The sequence below is a fragment of the Colossoma macropomum genome, unplaced genomic scaffold (genome assembly GCF_904425465.1).
Source record: "Colossoma macropomum unplaced genomic scaffold, Colossoma_macropomum, whole genome shotgun sequence".
Taxonomy (NCBI): Eukaryota; Metazoa; Chordata; class Actinopteri; order Characiformes; family Serrasalmidae; genus Colossoma; species Colossoma macropomum.
In genome coordinates, this window is record NW_023494789.1 from 14,544,672 (window position 1) to 14,561,904 (window position 17,233).

The 17,233-nt window shown below is 40.4% G+C and overlaps 1 protein-coding gene across 1 annotated transcript; it reads left to right on the forward strand.

Moving 5' to 3' along the window:
* The first annotated feature begins 11,466 nt into the window (after nucleotides 1-11,466).
* foxd3 (forkhead box D3) lies at nucleotides 11,467-13,034 on the forward strand. The gene has a single exon (XM_036569529.1). The coding sequence runs from the start codon at nucleotides 11,467-11,469 to the stop codon at nucleotides 12,724-12,726; it is 1,260 nt and encodes a 419-aa protein (XP_036425422.1). The 3' UTR covers nucleotides 12,727-13,034.
* The last annotated feature ends 4,199 nt before the right edge of the window (nucleotides 13,035-17,233 follow it).

The window sequence follows — 17,233 nt, forward strand, 5'->3', positions numbered from 1 at the left end:
ACTAAATCTAACTTGGATCAAATTCAAACATCAAGAGGTTTTGAAATTGGTCAGAGGTTGAATTTACGGGTACTTGATTGACCATGTGCTGTCATGCACCCATACATTAACTTCCAAGTAATTGTACCACTGGACTATCTTCAGAAAGTGCTTTTGGACAGAAAACCTAATCACTACATCTATTCTGCTCATAAACATTACGACACCACACAAAAATCCCAAAGCTTCTTTTGCCATCACTCTCGAAATTCGGTGGAACAAAACAGCATGACATAGCCAACAAAACTGAAAATGTAACTTCCTCAATATTTTGACTAGCTTGCTTTGTCTGGGCTGTGCGTCCGGACCATGCACGCAGATGAATGACCCAGTGAGGAATCCAACTGAGCGCTCAATGAAGTGACTGATGCCATGCAAATTTAATATGTGGTTTCCACAGACTAAAGTGGGGGTGGAGGGAGGGGGGCACTGTGCCGCAGCCCTGAGGCGGGTGATAAAGAAGAGCAACACAGGAGGAAGAATGAAGGCTTTGTCCTGTGGAGGGGAAAAAATGAGCCAAAAAAGTTTAGGCTTATCACAGGATGCAGCCAAACAGCTTCTAAAGTCCCACTGGGCTGGGTTAAGAAGAGAAAGAGACGGTTATTCATGTGGTACACCTGCAATGAACTGCACTGTAGCTTTTTGAGGAATAGCCAGAAAATTAGGCAGTGATGCAGAAAGAATATTATAGCACACATGATACAAACATGAATGAAATGGGTCCATGTTTCATGTGTACATACATACATTGTCACCTAGTGCCAGTAAGTATGACATAAACTATAAATAATACAATAATGTCTCTCTCTTTACACCACTGTCTTACCTGCGGTGTAGAGGTCAACAGCAAAAGACGCAACAGCTACCATGGAAACCAAAGTACAACACAGACAAAACACCTCAGTTCCATGAATCCAAGGTTTATTTAGCCATGTATATTTTGATCAGACATTTGGACAGTTTGAGAAGATCAAGGCAGCCAGGCGGTGAATCCTGGGTGCTGACGCCGGCACACAATTACCGCAGGCCGCACTGATTGCATTTAGCACATTAAGCACTTTGTAAACATTTGATAACATTCAAAGAAGGGGGTTAGTTGTCCCAAATAGAATTACCAGCAGATGCAAGTCATCTGACAGGAATAGCTCTAATTTCTAGTATAGATTGTTTTCATGCAGAATTCTAACATGATAATTGAATCTGCTGTTCTGAGCCTCTTCTCAAGTCTAGTCACATGGTCCCATTAGTCGTTTAGCAAGTCCTGTGCTGGGCCGCTGAAAGTCGCTGGATTCCGGGACGAGGTTCCTGGCTGCCAAATGACAATTTACCACCATGCTTTGATGATTTTATTATGTGTTTAAATAATACAAATAGTGTGAATCCCCACAAGTTCCTGCTCTTAATGGATGACCACTCAACTGGAAGCAACATGAGCAACACCCAACACGTGGCCATTAGGAGCCATTCACAATTTTTTATAGTGCACTGCCAGTATGGACGGAAGAGCGTTCAGCTTTAAGTGAAGAGGGTTTTCAGGGATTTGGTGCTGAATGGTGCACCAAATGATGCAGGGCTATAGCTTGTCTTCCTCTGTATTTCTGGACTGTGCATACACTGGTGAATTATGATGCTAAGACCTTGACAAGTATTGCAATATGGCCTGTTTAGATCACAATGTTACGTCAAAAGCAGCAAATTATTTTATGCACATTGCAGGATGCTGTTGCTCTCATTACCTGTTTTGACCAACAGATGGCACATAATGGTGGATCAGTTCCAAAGTGCTAATGGTTCCCTGGACTAACACTCTCGTTACATCTGCAGATAAGAACCAGACAGTGTTGTTTCACACAGTTTAATTGTTTAAAACCAATTTCATAGGATGAAATTTTACACACACACACACACACATTTATATACATAAATATATCTCTATGTGGGTGTGTATTTTATTTTTTTATTTTTTTCTTGACTTTTTTTGATTTACTTTTACAAAATTAACTCCAGTTAACAGTTATATGTATAAGCTATGGTGCATTTCAAACATATACAAAAGCTTGTTTCTCAGGTACATACATATTCACACACACATTCTAAAACGTGCATTATAAATATCTAAGAATCTGATGGAGCACCATTTAAATACATCACACTTTCTTTTTTCCAGCTTACTAAAAATAACTACAGATAGATAGATAGATAGATAGATAGATAGATACACAAAGTATGTTTGTGTTGTTAGTAATAAAAAAATAATTGACCAAGAAATTTACTAAATTAAATTCATCATTAAACCACTAAGTATCAAACAGTGATGTTATAATTGATGAATGTGAATAAACAGTACTGGTGCCCCATTGACTTTTCCTATTCAAACTGGAGAAATGTTTTTTTCTTTTTTAACAACATACAGCCTGAAGTACTTTGCTTCACCTGTGCTGTATTATTGGGTTCACAAACTTTCAACAGCCCAGGTTTCAGTTGGGTTTGTGCCTCTCATTATTTTCTAAATGTGATCACCTGCAGGCAGCTGATCCTGGATGAATGAGGACACACATTCAAAAAACAGAAATGTGTTTGATTGAAAATCTTTGTATTTCTGTTAATATCAGGGTTGAAATTTAAGTATGAGATCCATGCAACAGTTCACCCTTGCTTTCCACAGAATTTAAGTTGTACGTTGTATTTGCTCTCGCAGCACACTTTCTGCAAAAGGACAAGAAGCCCTATCTACAAGCCTAGAAGAGACTGGTGATCTTTGAAATCCTCTGCTCTCGGTTTCTAATTCTAACCATCCATTTCTAAGCCAACATGAAAATAGCTCTTTATATTCCATCCAGTCTTGGGCGGCCATGAATTATCCAGCTCTGAGAGGAGGAGGATGATGATGGGAAGCAAAGCAGATCTCTGAAGCTCTGTGGAGAGGTTAATTGCGTGGACCCTCATGTGTGAGAATGAAGAAAAGTGGGCCTACACTTGTTATCTTGTGAAGCCTCAACAACGTAAGATAGGAATCTACTGAATGTCAGAACCAGAGATGAAATTGACAACAGACCTTTATATTGTTCTGTGAGGTCATTAGGCTGCCAATTGGGTAATTATGGAAATGATGTGCTCGGCTCTTTGGAAGGTTCCCCTCCTCCTCCTCGGAGGCTTTAGTGCCTTCAGTGGGGCTCTCTCGTGGGAAAGTTCAAGCCAGAACTGCAAGTGTACCAGCAAAATCAAATTAAGCAAAGAGATTTCATTAGTACTTATAGCCAGAGGCATTTGTAGAAGTACAGAGATGAGAAGTTATGCAGGACTCAACAGGGGCAAATTATTGGCTAATGACAAAAGTCCATACCTAAAGCAGACAGTCCTGTAATGAATTGGAGGCATTGATTGCATCTTAAAAGAGATTTAAGAGGGAAGGCAAGGGTGACATAATGATGCTAACTCCATTCAAACCAATGCGTGAAATGGTTTCAATAGAGTTGTTGTAAAATAAAACACTGTGACTGTCAAAGAGGGACTGTATCCAGTTCTGTCAGACCTGCTGATGGAAATTGCCCATAATAGGGAGACTATCGAGACAATTTTACCAAAAAAAGGAAATCAAAACAAATAAACAGGAAGCAAGAAGCTTCACATTTTCATCCCTTATGTGTTCAACCAAAAAATATCTTTCAAAAAAAAAAAGTAAAAAAGCAGCTTGATATTGCAGAGGGTGTCCATGCAGCATGCAGCCCCCTTGAGCACAAACTAATTCCCTGTTTTACACATTTTACTGACACCTCTCAATAGACAATTTGCTGACTATTGATTTCCCCCCCGCGTTGATATCAGAGGCTTTGCTGGAGAAAAGAGCATCGGTCCGATTCATCTGCTTTGGCTGGAGTTTTAAATTATTTTAGGCCGGGTTAAATGATTCCAGGTCCCGTGTGAGAGCGCATCCCGGCCAGAGACGCTCTCTCCGGACATGCACCATTAAGGTAATGGGCTCTAAAGCCGTGTTAGCTAAAGCCAGTGCAGCATCACTGGGGGAAACACGGGCAAATCATTAGAGAGGAGCTCTGCAAAGGAGCGCAATTTATAGCCATGTTGCACATATTTGTGCACCAAAACGCAGCAAAAGACGGATCTGGGGGGTCAGCGAGGTGCATACAGGCCTACAAAGTGCAGCATAAATGACACCAGTGCCTTAAGATGATTTACTCACAGATCAATAGTTCATTCCCGCAGATGTGAATGAGCGGAGAGCAAAAACTACCTGTGTCGAAAGTGCTGACGGTTTTCTAATCACATAATTATACGGCTTGTAAGTTTAGCTTTAGGCAAATGAACATTTCTCAGACCTTTTAAGACATCTTTAAAAGCGTTATTTTATTTGTTTATTAGAAAAAAATAACAGAGGAAGGCTCGCGTGTTAATTAGGGAACAGTAGAATGCATTTTTGCCTTTCATACTGCATTTAAATTTTGTGATAAAAGAAAAATGTTTTAAAAATTCCCAAACGTATCACGGTATTACGCGTAAACTGTCATACAAACTTATTTCATAGAATAAAAACTCTTGCCCCAATAATGACGGATAGTGGAGAATACCACCGAAATCTGAATAATTCAGTGGTTGAGATGTCAGTCGGTGTGTTTCTTCACAGTAGGAACTATCATGTCTACATTAGAAAAATAGCCGTTTTATTTGTTATCCAGAAACAGCAGTGAACCTACACGTATATTCGGAATTTTTACTGTAATGATGATGATGATAAAATAGTGAAAAATCAGAAAAAAAACAAAATTTTTCGGTGCTATTTTACTATTTTGTCTTATAACGCTTTGCTTGAACCTCAGTCATGTATAATTAGAAAAAAAAAAGCTTTAAACAAAGCTGTCATAAAACAACCTATCAGGTACAAGGCAGGGCATTTGTAAGATACTTCATGTAATATCTTTGTGTGAGAGAGATTTTAGGGGTATTAAACTCTTTAGACGTCTGGTTCTTTATACTAACACTACGAACCATTCTGACTCCAGAAAAGAGCATTTCACATCAAACCACTCTGAATGACTTTGTTCTTAATTGATCTCAATTATCTAGTTATTCAGACATTTAGCAATGTGGAATCCGCCTTTAACCGTCGTATAGCACCGAAAGTTCTCCCAGCAACTTGTTTCAGTAGAAAACGAAATTTGACAAACATGTAATGATGATGTTTTAATGTTTTTGTTTTTGTTTTTTTCACATACATGTAAAAGTTTTTGTTAAACTGCACAACGCTCAGTGCATTATTACCCAGTTAAATCCCACCATTTCCAGGCTAATGCAGAGGACTGAGAAATAAACTAACACCCTCTCACGGTGCTAATGTGCTCCTTCAGTCCTGCTCTAAATGACAATGAGACTACAAACCGGGTAACATCACATGCCTTTAACAGGACACATTGGTATGGTAATGTGTTTAGCCAAGCTCAACGTGTCCTTTCCCCTGTCCAGCATGTTCCTGTCACCATCAGGAGGGAAGTGGAGGGCTGAGGTTCAGCCTACACACCTCACAAAACACACCCCACAAAGGCTGTTTTACATTTAGTAGAGTGACACTGGAGGAAGAGCTTGTAGCTATCATTAGCAAATAAATTATTCAAGGAGAATGACATATTTTTACATACATATACACACATATGTGTATATAGTATATACAGTAAATATATATATATATATATATATATATATATAAATAAATAAATAAATAAAAAATATATATATATATGAATTATGTTAACTTTTCTGTATATATATATATATATATATACATATATATATATATATATATACATATATATACAGAATGTACAGAATCTGAAAAACGGAGTTGCACAGGATATAAATATTTCAAAATATTTTTAATTTCAAAATAACAGACTTTCTTCACGTCAGGACGAGCGAGTAACTAGGATCTGTTAATCAATAACAGGTGAAAGACGTTCGTTATTTGTCATTCTGGCACAAAACTCCAAACTGATCCTCTCTCGGCTGAACGTTCTCCCACAGCCAATAAATTAAGACATCATGTGTGTTTTAGTGTGTAAAATTCATCCCACACAATTTTTTAGCTCCATAATCCACGCAGGCAAGACCAGGATCCCGCGCGCTCTTCCAGAGACAGGTGTTTTCATCAGTGTCCAATATCCCGTGATAGACTGAGAGTATTGCTCTGGCCCACCTTTCTGTCATTTCCTCTGCTGGATATTGGACAGTGTAAATAAGGCGCTGCGCTGGTTCGGGGGGCAGTTTGGGTTTTCAGGGTTCACTCTGACTGCAGAGATGCAGCTGCTCCAGAAGGCAGTGATAAAAGGAGGATAAAAATGAGCCACATCATAGTGTTTGACAGAAAGTTGCAGGTTGATAGAGTGGATTCTTCAGGGGGGTGAAAACGGAGCATTGAGGAGGAAAGGACCCTGGCTCCTGCCCTGTGGAGGGTCCAGCCCTGGGGATCACGGTGTCCACTGAGCAAAATCCAATTAAGTGCTGCATCTAAATGAAAAGGCGAGCACATATGACACGGATATCTCCCTTTCAGCGACTGAAAGGAGCGTTTTTTCCTGAGAATGACTCGTTTTTATTAAATCTGACGTGCTGATCACTCCGAGTTGGTGTAAAATAATTGCCATAATAAGGGTAATTAAAAGCGCGCCATTCATTTTTCACGCGGTTTAGTAAAGCTCGCCCCCGCACGCTCATTATTAATTACAGCACGTGCCTTTCAAAACTGAATGTAATATAGCGGAGACTTTCAAAACCGAAACACATCCAAACCACATCCTCACAACTCAACCAAACCAGTACCAAAATAGTACAGAACTAAACCAAACACAAGTAAATCGAAGCTATAACTCAACCCAAACCAGACCGAGCCAATCCCAACTCAACCCAACCTGTCCTTACTCAACCCAGACCAATTTAAACAAATACTACACAAAAATAAACTCAACCCAAACCAAAACAAAACAAATATAACACAAAATCAAAATAAACTCAACCCAAACCAAAACAAAACAAATATAACACAAAATCAAAATAAACGCAACTCAACCCAAACCAAAACAAATATAACACAGAATCAAAATAAACCCGACTCAACCCAAAACAAACCAAAAATACTATATAAATCCGATACATAATCAAACCAAACAAAATTGAAAAAAGCAAAACAAATCCAAACCAAAGCAGAACAACCGAACCCAAACGAAAACAAACCAAACAAAACCAAATACAATACAAAATCAAAATAAACCCAACCCAGCCCCAAACAAAAAACTAACAAATTCAATGCAATATAAAACCGATACTTTACCAAAGTAAACTCAACCCAAACCAAACAAAATCAAAATAAATCTAACCAAACCAAACCAATACAAAATCAAAACAAAGCCATTTCAAACAATACACAATATTAAATCATAACAAACCCAAAAAACCAAAACAAAGCCAAAGAAATTGCAGCCCAACTCTAATCAAAGCAAACTAAACCAAACCAAGACGAAAACGTTCCAATCCAGTGGCTGTTTCACAGTTTTAAATCTACTTCAGTTGTTCCTGCTGTTGAAATTCTGGAGAATGTCAGTCTCATCAAACTAAACAGATCTCACAGCAATAAAATCAGAGAAACATTCGGCCAAAATACAAACGAATAATTAATTCATGCCAAATCAGAAAATCTAACTGCAGTTGGCAGCAGCGCTGAATATTTGAATCTGAACTCAGAAAACAGAGCAGACTCCGTATAGTCTTAAAATCTACTGCCACTCAAAAAATGTAAAAATAAAAACAGTTTATTTACAATATTTTTTTATGACAGTCGGTAGCGTGTTCTGCCTGCTTTATTTCATAGGTAATCGGATACTGGTTGTCTTAAATTGTCTGAGTTTATTAAACCTAAAATTTTCAAACAATCAAAAACAAAAACAGGCGCGTTATGGAACCGTGTATAATACAGTACTGAGTGACTGTTTTAATATGAACATGTTTCATACACTGTGAAAATGACAAAAACTGGACAAAAATCGCTTAAAATGTTGAGTTAAAAATCTACACGATTCTGTTATGAGTGAATTTAGATGGACCTAAACGAGAGAAGAAATAAGAGTTTGTCGTTTAGTTTTTTGTCCAGTTTTGAATTATTGCTGGTTGTGATTTCCTGTTTTCTTAAGGCTGCTTGTCTTATTTTGTGATGTTTTGTGTTGTGTTCTGACTGTGTAAGTAGGTCCAGTGTAGGTCCAGTAAGTAGGACCTGCTGTTTGATGCTCACCGTGGTCTCTAATCCCGCTCCGTTCGTGCGCTGCGCCCCTCATTATTCTAAAAGACCCTCAGAGAGAGAGAGAGAGAGATAGTGTGTGTGTGTGTGTGTGTGTGTGTATGTGTGTGTGTGTTTAAACGCGCATTTCATTAACAAACTGTGGAGTTTATGGAGCTTCTGAAGATGATGGAGAAGGATGGAGATGAAGAGCAGGAGAGTGGAGCGGACACTGAAACGGAGAAAAGAGGAGGAAAAAATAAAGGGGATTAACAGGGATTACTGTTAATCTGAGAATGAAGCTCTGTGATCATGATCGATCCTCATGACCTGCGTGTCTAAACTCCAATCACTCTTTGGAATCCTGCTGAGATTATTTAACCATGTATATATATGAAGAGCGTGTGTTCGTGATTGATCCCGATCACCTGTAACTGGTGATCTCGGCTGAGGTTATAAAGGACTCGGGTCATGTGGGACAGAGTGGTAAATGGTAATATGGGCCGTTGTTTTAATTATTTCCCCGTTACAGTCTCTTTTGTAATTGTCTCCTCATTCAGAGAGAATACACCAATGAGCTTCAGAAGAACACAGAATAAACAAGTTTCTTCAGTTAGTAAAGAGTTCTTTATTAACAAATATGGTCCAATAAAATATACATTATATTCTAATACTGTATTATTATGTACATTTAAAATGAGAAAATGAGAAAATTGAAAAACACCAAAAAAGCCTGAAACTCTGAGAGAGATGAGAGATTTAACTCCAGATTTAACCCCATCATAAACCGAACACCACAGTGATCTTAACATCTAAGAGCTCTGTGTGTGGGGGGGTCCTTCATCTGCTAAGTGGTCTCGTATTGATGGACGGCACATCTCACGGGTCACTGGGACACACAGACGACCAGAGAGAGAGAGAGAGAGAGAGAGAGAGAGAGAGAGATAGAGAGCGAGAGAGAGAGATCGTCTTCAACACTCTCACAAACACGAGCTGTGAACAGTGAAGGCGCGCGGAGCGGAGCGCTGTTCACTCAGCAGAGACTCAACTGAAGGTGTTGATCTCACATTTAATATTATCCTAAAACAATGTAAACAACACAAACTCAGCCAAAAGAGGGACTAAATACTCTACGTGTCCAGACAACCAAAATACAGAGACCACAATTACACACAGAAAATGACAACAGAGAATTAGCTGAGCTAAAACAAAAAATACAAAATAACAAAAATTGTCGTTATTACTACTATAATAATAATAATAATAAGAAGAAGAAGAAGAAGAAGAAGACGAAGTAGAATCGAAAAAAGAAGAACGCTCATTATTTTTATCAAATATAAAATAATATTTAAATGATCGTGTATTAATATTTAAAAACACAGTTTAAATATTATTAACATTATTATTTGTTACTTTTACTATTTAATTATTATTATTATAGTAATTCGAAATTACCAATATTACTATATAATTATTAGAATAACAATTACTATAATTACTATTTAATTGCTATTTATTAAATAAATGTATGTGAATAAAAGAGACATGACAATTAATAATAATAATAATTATTATTATTATTATAATTATAAAAATAATAATGTGTTGCTTTTTGATTAGTTATACTTTCAATAACTCTATTTTCATTTAAATTAGACATTGTAATAATTAAAACAATTTAATACAAAAAAATTACAAATTATTTACAGAAGCTGCTCTCTGTGTATCTGATTGTACAAACTGAACTGATAAGCCGCGCCAAACCTCTCTCTTTCTCTCTCTCTCTCTCTCTCTCTCTCTCACACACACACACACACACACTCCTCTCCGCTCTGCTGGAATAATCGCTGCTGTCCAATTAAAGATATTTCCATCTCTGCGGGTGGAGACTCAATCAGCGGATGCCTGCTAAACAAGCGAGTCCAGTCCAGTCCGGACAGACAGACAGACAGACATTTACTCCTTCATGTCTTTCAGAAAACACCGTATAACACTGATACACTGATGATAACGAACATGCGGCCTCGGCGCGTTACCTCGAGCTCAGGGGGCCAACATTTTCTCACAGAGCGCTCAGAAAATGTCTCGTTTTTATTTCTTCCTCCAGCCGCATCCTTTTATTTCTCCTCCTGTGCTCGTCCGCGGTGTGTGTGAGTGTGTGTGTTTCCCCCCTCCAGCTCGCTCATTTCCGACTGTTTCACATGCAAACGCGTTCAGTGATGGAGGTCGTTATCACCTTCACCTGCACGCCCCCCCCCCTCCGCCCCTCCGACCGCGCTGAGCTCTCGCAGCCTCAGCCTCGCTCTGCACGCGCTGCGGCCGCACAAAAGGTTCAAAACGCGCTTACTTACAGTGACAGTGAGCTCGGCCTGAGGTCTGAGACCGGACTGAACACGAGCAGCTCCGCGGCGGGACGCACAGCCGAGCCGGACGCGGCTTCGCTCAACAGCGGCGGATTTCTCAGTTTTCTTTTCTCAGTTTTCTCTCGTCTAGAGATTTCAGTCATGCCTCCCTCTCCCTCTCTCTCTCCCTCTCCCTCTCTCTCTCCCTCTCTCTCTTTCTCTCTCTCCCTATCTCTCTCTCTCTCTCTCTCTCTCTCTGTGTGCTAAATGCTCTCTGACGGACCGCGCGCTCTCACTGTTGTCCCGTTTGCTGACAAAAAAAGGTAAAAAAAAAAATCCTTCGTGCCACAAACTTCAGCTTTGCTTTGCTTTAAACGGGACGGCGGGGCGTCTGACGTCACTGGGCGGGAGGTGTGTGTGTGTGTGTGTGTGTGTGATGATCACGTGACCGAGCCGCCGGTATATCTTTAAGTTGAAAAGTAGGCAAAGTGTAATCTATCAGCACACACAGAGAGACGGGCTGCTTTTCAAACACACACACACTCTCACACACACACACTCGCTTGTTTTGGAAAAGCACGTGGCAAAACTCGCTCAAGAAGAAAACCGGGGCAGAGAGAGGGAGAGAGCAGCGAGCGCGCGCGGAAAACTTTTCTCCGTCTCTCACTCTTTCTCTGTCTTCCTCTCTGTCTGTTTAAAGTTGTAGTCTGAGCTGCCCGAACTCGCTCGGTCGGTCAGTCGGTGCCACCCGAAACGGGGCGCGCGCACGCGCACGCACACGCACATTCACACGGCTCCTCGGGCGAAGCTGCGATGACCCTGTCCGGCGCAGGCGGCGGAGACATGTCCGGGCACACGACGCTCGCGCCTGACGACGTGGACATCGACGTGGTCGGAGAGGGCGACGACTGCGACTGCGACGACAGCATCGGCGTCGGCAGCGGGCTGGAACGCGAGGACAGCGACTGCGAGGGCGCGCGGGCGGCACGCGGCGTGCTCGGCGACGATGATGATGAGATGGAGGACGCGGTCGGGGAGGAGGACGCCGACGTGAAGGAGCGCAGGAACGGCGGTGAGTGCAAAGGCGACGGCGAGGAGGAGAGCGGAGGAGGAGGAAGCGGTGGCGGCGGCGGCTCGTGCGCTCAGGCGCCCTCCTCCAAGCCCAAGAGCGCGCTGGTGAAGCCGCCGTACTCGTACATCGCGCTCATCACCATGGCCATCCTGCAGAGCCCGCAGAAGAAGCTGACGCTGAGCGGCATTTGCGAGTTCATTAGCAACCGCTTCCCGTACTACCGCGAGAAGTTCCCCGCCTGGCAGAACTCAATCCGCCACAACCTGTCGCTCAACGACTGCTTCGTCAAAATCCCGCGCGAGCCGGGCAACCCGGGCAAGGGCAACTACTGGACGCTGGACCCGCAGTCCGAGGACATGTTCGACAACGGCAGCTTCCTGCGCCGCCGCAAGCGCTTCAAGCGCCAGCCGGACGTCCTGCGCGACCAGGCGGCGCTGGTCATGCACGGCTTCGGCGCCGCGTACGGCCCGTACGCGCGCCCTTACGGCGGCGTGCACCCAGCGGCCGCGGTGGCGTACGCGCACGCGCAGGCGCACGCGCACGCCGCAGCCCTCCAGTACCCTTACGTGACGCCCGCCGTGGGCCACGTGCTGCCGCCCGCCGTGCCCCTGTTACCCTCTGCGGCCGAGCTGAGCAGGAAGGCGTTCGGGGCGCAGCTGGCGCAGCTCGCGCCCGGGCTCCAGCTGCAGCTGGGCGGCTTGGGCAGCGCCGGCACGGGAGTCACGGCGGCCACGACGCACGCGCCTGTCACACCCGCCATCAAGCGCGAGCCCACGTGCCCGCGACCCTCCTTCACCATCGAGAACATCATCGCCGGAAACAACACCAGCAGCAGCAACACCAGCTGCAGCCCGGCCTTTCTTCGGTCCCCGGTCCTGACCGCGCCGTCGCTGGCGCTCGCGCGGACGTCGCCCGTGCTCAGCGCGCCCACCACACTCGTCCCGGGACAGTTTCTGACCGCGGCCAGCACGGTGGCACCGTCCAAATGGGCATCGCAGTGAAAAAGACACTAAAAAAATACAAACTGTTGTTTTTTTTATACTTGTAATATTTAAAGGAGGGAGGGCAGAGACTGTAGCACTGGAGCGGCCGCCGCACTGTAGCCATGTACAGAGACTAAAAGAGACTGAAAAACAGAGACAAATACGCAGAATGGAGGGATGATGATTTCAGCACAGGTAAAATCTGTAAATATTTGTATAAAAGAAATGAAACGTACTTGTTCCACTATTTTTGTTGAATCTCTTTATTTTGCTTTATTTTATTCTCTATTTTTTGTTATTTCATCTGCTGTTCTTTAAATGTTATCAGTTTGGAGTACTTTCATTTTTATTTTCCGTTCATATATATATATATATATATATATATATATGATGGAAAATATTTGGAAATGATTGAGAGTGCTGATCTCTTTAGTTTATTTCCCATTATATATGTCGAAGTTCATATATATTGGAAAATATTGGAAAAACACGCACATATACATTCATTCATTTATATGTGTGTGTTTGTATTTTTCCTGTTTTTGGAATCACGAGCTGATTGTCTTTTTCATTTGTCTGATTTGTTTTTACTACAAAATATCGAATGTGCTTGTTCGACGGCTGGACAGGCAGTCTGTTTATAAGATCAAATTCATATATCTGTATTCTATGTAGCTATATTGTGTTGTAAATTGAATACATTTGTTAATAAATATTAAAATAAGAGCTGAACTCTCAGACAGCATCTATATTCTTAATTAGCTCAACTGGCTAATAGATGAGCGCTGAAAGGGAGATCAGGTGCTTTTCATCTTGTGGGGTTTAAATCCGCTCTTTAATTAATTGTAATTAATGGTAAATGAAAGTATTGATTTTTAATGTAATTCAGAATACAAGAAACTGCAGGAATATATGTAGGAGAAAAGTAATACACATTATTAGCCTTTTTAACAGAATCTTTAATAAAACAAAAAGCAACGTTCATTACAATTTTTATTGAAACAAATTTTGTTCAAAACTTGAGCTGTTATTAATTTTACTGTAGTCTAAACATTAGCATTTACTGATAAACGCTACAGGCTCTAAACTGAGCAGGAGTTACAGAATTTATCGTTGAAATATTTGCTTATAAAATAACTATGAACTATGCAGTCTACATGTAATTATATTGTAATTATACTGTAATTATTATTTGTATTATTTGTGATGCAGCTACAAACAGCGTAGAGCGTAACTGAAGCTCTTATTGTCTTTAAACGGTTATCTCCGCAGTCTGAACTCTCACTATGAACACACAAACCAGCACGCTTCTCTTTCAATTTAATTAAACGGATTAATTAATTGCTTAGAATGAAACAAGATCTCGGCGCGCGCGAGCCTGACTGGATGAGCAGGACGAGCTCGTGTGTAAATGAGCTCTGAAACACTGAACACTCTGAATCAGACTTAAACACAGTGAAACCCTCTGCAGGCTCTCAGTGTGAGCCGCGTGTGTCTGAGTCTCTCTGCTTTGGCGGTTGTGTGAGTGAGTCTGATGAGCGCTACACAAACAGCACATGGAGGCTTTGGGGTTACAGGGTTAGGGGGGCTATATTTAACTATTTCACTGATCCCCATGGGAAAAGAGAAAGGCCTCGCCTTCCTAAAGCCACTTTCCGCCGGAGAGGCGCAGCTGCCTCCTCAGGCAGCCAGGCTTTCAGTCAGGCTGCGCGCTCAGCGCTCAAAGCGCTGCTGGCCTTTTAGGAAATCAAGCAAATAAAGGAATGAAGCACCTGCAGTACAGACTCCTGTGTTTCAGGAGAGGAGGATGAAGATGATGAAGATTCAGGGGTCATTAAACTCGTGGTAGAACCACGTTAACTGTCTAACTGAAGAGAAATACGACGAGACATGAATGCATTTGGACATACTGCTTGGACTACTTATTTCAGAAGGAAGAAGATAAATAGTCCAAGCAATATAAACAAATAACAAAAACAAATAAACAAATAAAAAATTAGATTAGATTTTATTAGAATTAGATTTTTTGGATTAAAATAAATTAAGAAGCACAACGAAATATAATAATACTAATATAATAATAATAATAATAATAATGATAATAATGATAATAACAATTATATGTATATATATATATATATATATATATATATATATATATATATATATACACATATCATAGATAGACAGACGGATAGGTCTAGATCTGTCTCTACTAGATCTACTCGTTTACTCTACTTATTTTTATATAGATTTATCCATCTCTCGATCTCTCCATCTATATATATATATATATATATATATAAATATACATATATTTATATATATATATATATATATATATAGATAGATAGATAGATAGATAGTAGCAATAGCAAGACCATATATATATATATATATATATATATATATATATATATATATATATATATATACATATATATGTATGTAAATATATATAAAGACCATATATATATTAATGTGTGTGTCGATAAATATACATATATGGGCGGATAGATACACAGATAGGTAGACAGACAGACAGACAGACAGCTATACTTTTCTTAAACTCTGTAAGAGACTGTATAAAAGGAACATTTGTCCTCTTGTACTCTCTACATTGTCCTCTTACTATCATTACCCCTTACCGTCTCTGACTTAAAGACCAAATCCAGTGAACAGGACTATCGCTCCATCCTCCAATAGTCCACTAATAATCCTACAGCCTGTGTGAGGATTAGACTCTCGGTTCATCACTAGGCGGCGCTTTCACACACCCTCTCATCCTCATCCAGAGTACAAAGCAAATTAGACAAGAGAAACATTTTGGAATGCTAATGCTCTGCTAGTGAACCTGCAGAATAAGGCTGTAACATTTCTAGGCACCTGTTGACATGACTAGTCACCATTAGGCTAGTTTATTCTGAACAGCAGACATATGTCTAAGATATTTTAAGGTCAGTTCATAGAACTGGCAAAATTTCACGATTCTTACTTTTTACGTAATTCCAAATCTTTAGGGCCAAGGAGTAAAAGCTTCTGCTGAAGTTGAATATTTCCTAATCATTTCCAAAAACCACAGTCCAAGACTTTTCAGGCTACATGATTAAGTTAAACGTTTTGCGCACTTATTACAGTAGCAAGACCACTCTGATTGAGAACATATCATTTTTTAAACAAATATACGATAAACATTATGTTTATGTGTCATTGCTGTCATAACAAAATAGTAACTTTGTAAGAGATGGAAGAAATGTGCTTTAGTGTAATGTACATTAAAGTAATAAGATTTTATTCCAGGTCATTTTAGACCATTTCTATTGAGCCATTTTTCACAAAACATAAGGTTAAGGCCAGCTGGTGTGGTGTTTTAAAGTGCTGTATAAATATAAAAACAGGAAAAAAACATTTTAGATATGACCTTAACAACATAAACGAGCAACACTGATTCATACTTATTCATCATTCATATTAATATCATTTTCAGCATAGACTCTGATAGAAGGTCAAGAAAGTGAACTTTCCATGGGTTGTGTCTTTTTATGGTGCGTGAAAGTTAGTGACTGCTTTCTTCACAGACTGACCCTGCTGTGCCTGTCAATGACGCAAGTGTTGGTGTGGTCACTCAGTGGTCAGTCAGCGGTCACTCTCCAAGAAAGCTGACCTTTGTTGCCACACCTGCTATGGTGCAGGGCACAGGTGTGCTGAACTATATTCCCACAAGCATAAGCGTTTCTTGCAGTGAGAGCAGTGTGTGGACCTCCCATTGTGGTCCAGTTTGTCTGGAGATATCTTGAATATGTTTTAAAAGGAAGCCTTAAATGAATACACCCATGCTTTTCAACATAATTTGTATCTGCTGCAGCTGTAGCACACAGTCAGTTGCCACGAGTCAATGATTTTGACATGTTCAACTGTGCTTAGTCAAAAAATGGAATAGCCACTGACTCTAAACAAGATTATAATAGAAACCAATGGGCAGAAACACCTACCCACTGGCTTTTATTACAAGTGTGTTTCAGCAGGTTTTTAATTCTATTTAATTACAGAGAATAATAATTATGATTAAGAGTGGATATTTTGGATACACAGTTGCATGAAAAAGTTTGAACACCCCGTACATTTTATTGCACAATTAATACTGTTTGCTGAGTTCAGCATATTGGAAAAAAAAAATATAAAACATAAAATGTGCCATAATTTTTACACAGGCCACACTTTATGTTGACCTCTCAGTATGTTACAGTCAGGAAATAAACAGTAATCATGCATTAAATTGCACAAATGTGTGTTCTTTATAGATTATTTACTTAAAGAATCAACATTACATGTGATTTGACCTTTTTGAACTTTTGCATATGACATATGACCAGTGTACAGTTGTTGGAAATTAGCATGAATAATGCTGGAGTTTTCCTATAAGCACATTTTATAAGTTCTTCCAAATAATTTCCACATCATTTAAAGCACAGTTGCTCACTCACCCCATTCCAAAAAAGGAAAATGAGAAAGTGTCGTCTCTTTC

Excerpts from the sequence above, each read along its gene's own strand:
- foxd3 (XM_036569529.1), top strand. The coding sequence starts at position 11,467 with ATGACCCTGTCCGGCGCAGGCGGCGGAGACATGTCCGGGCACACGACG.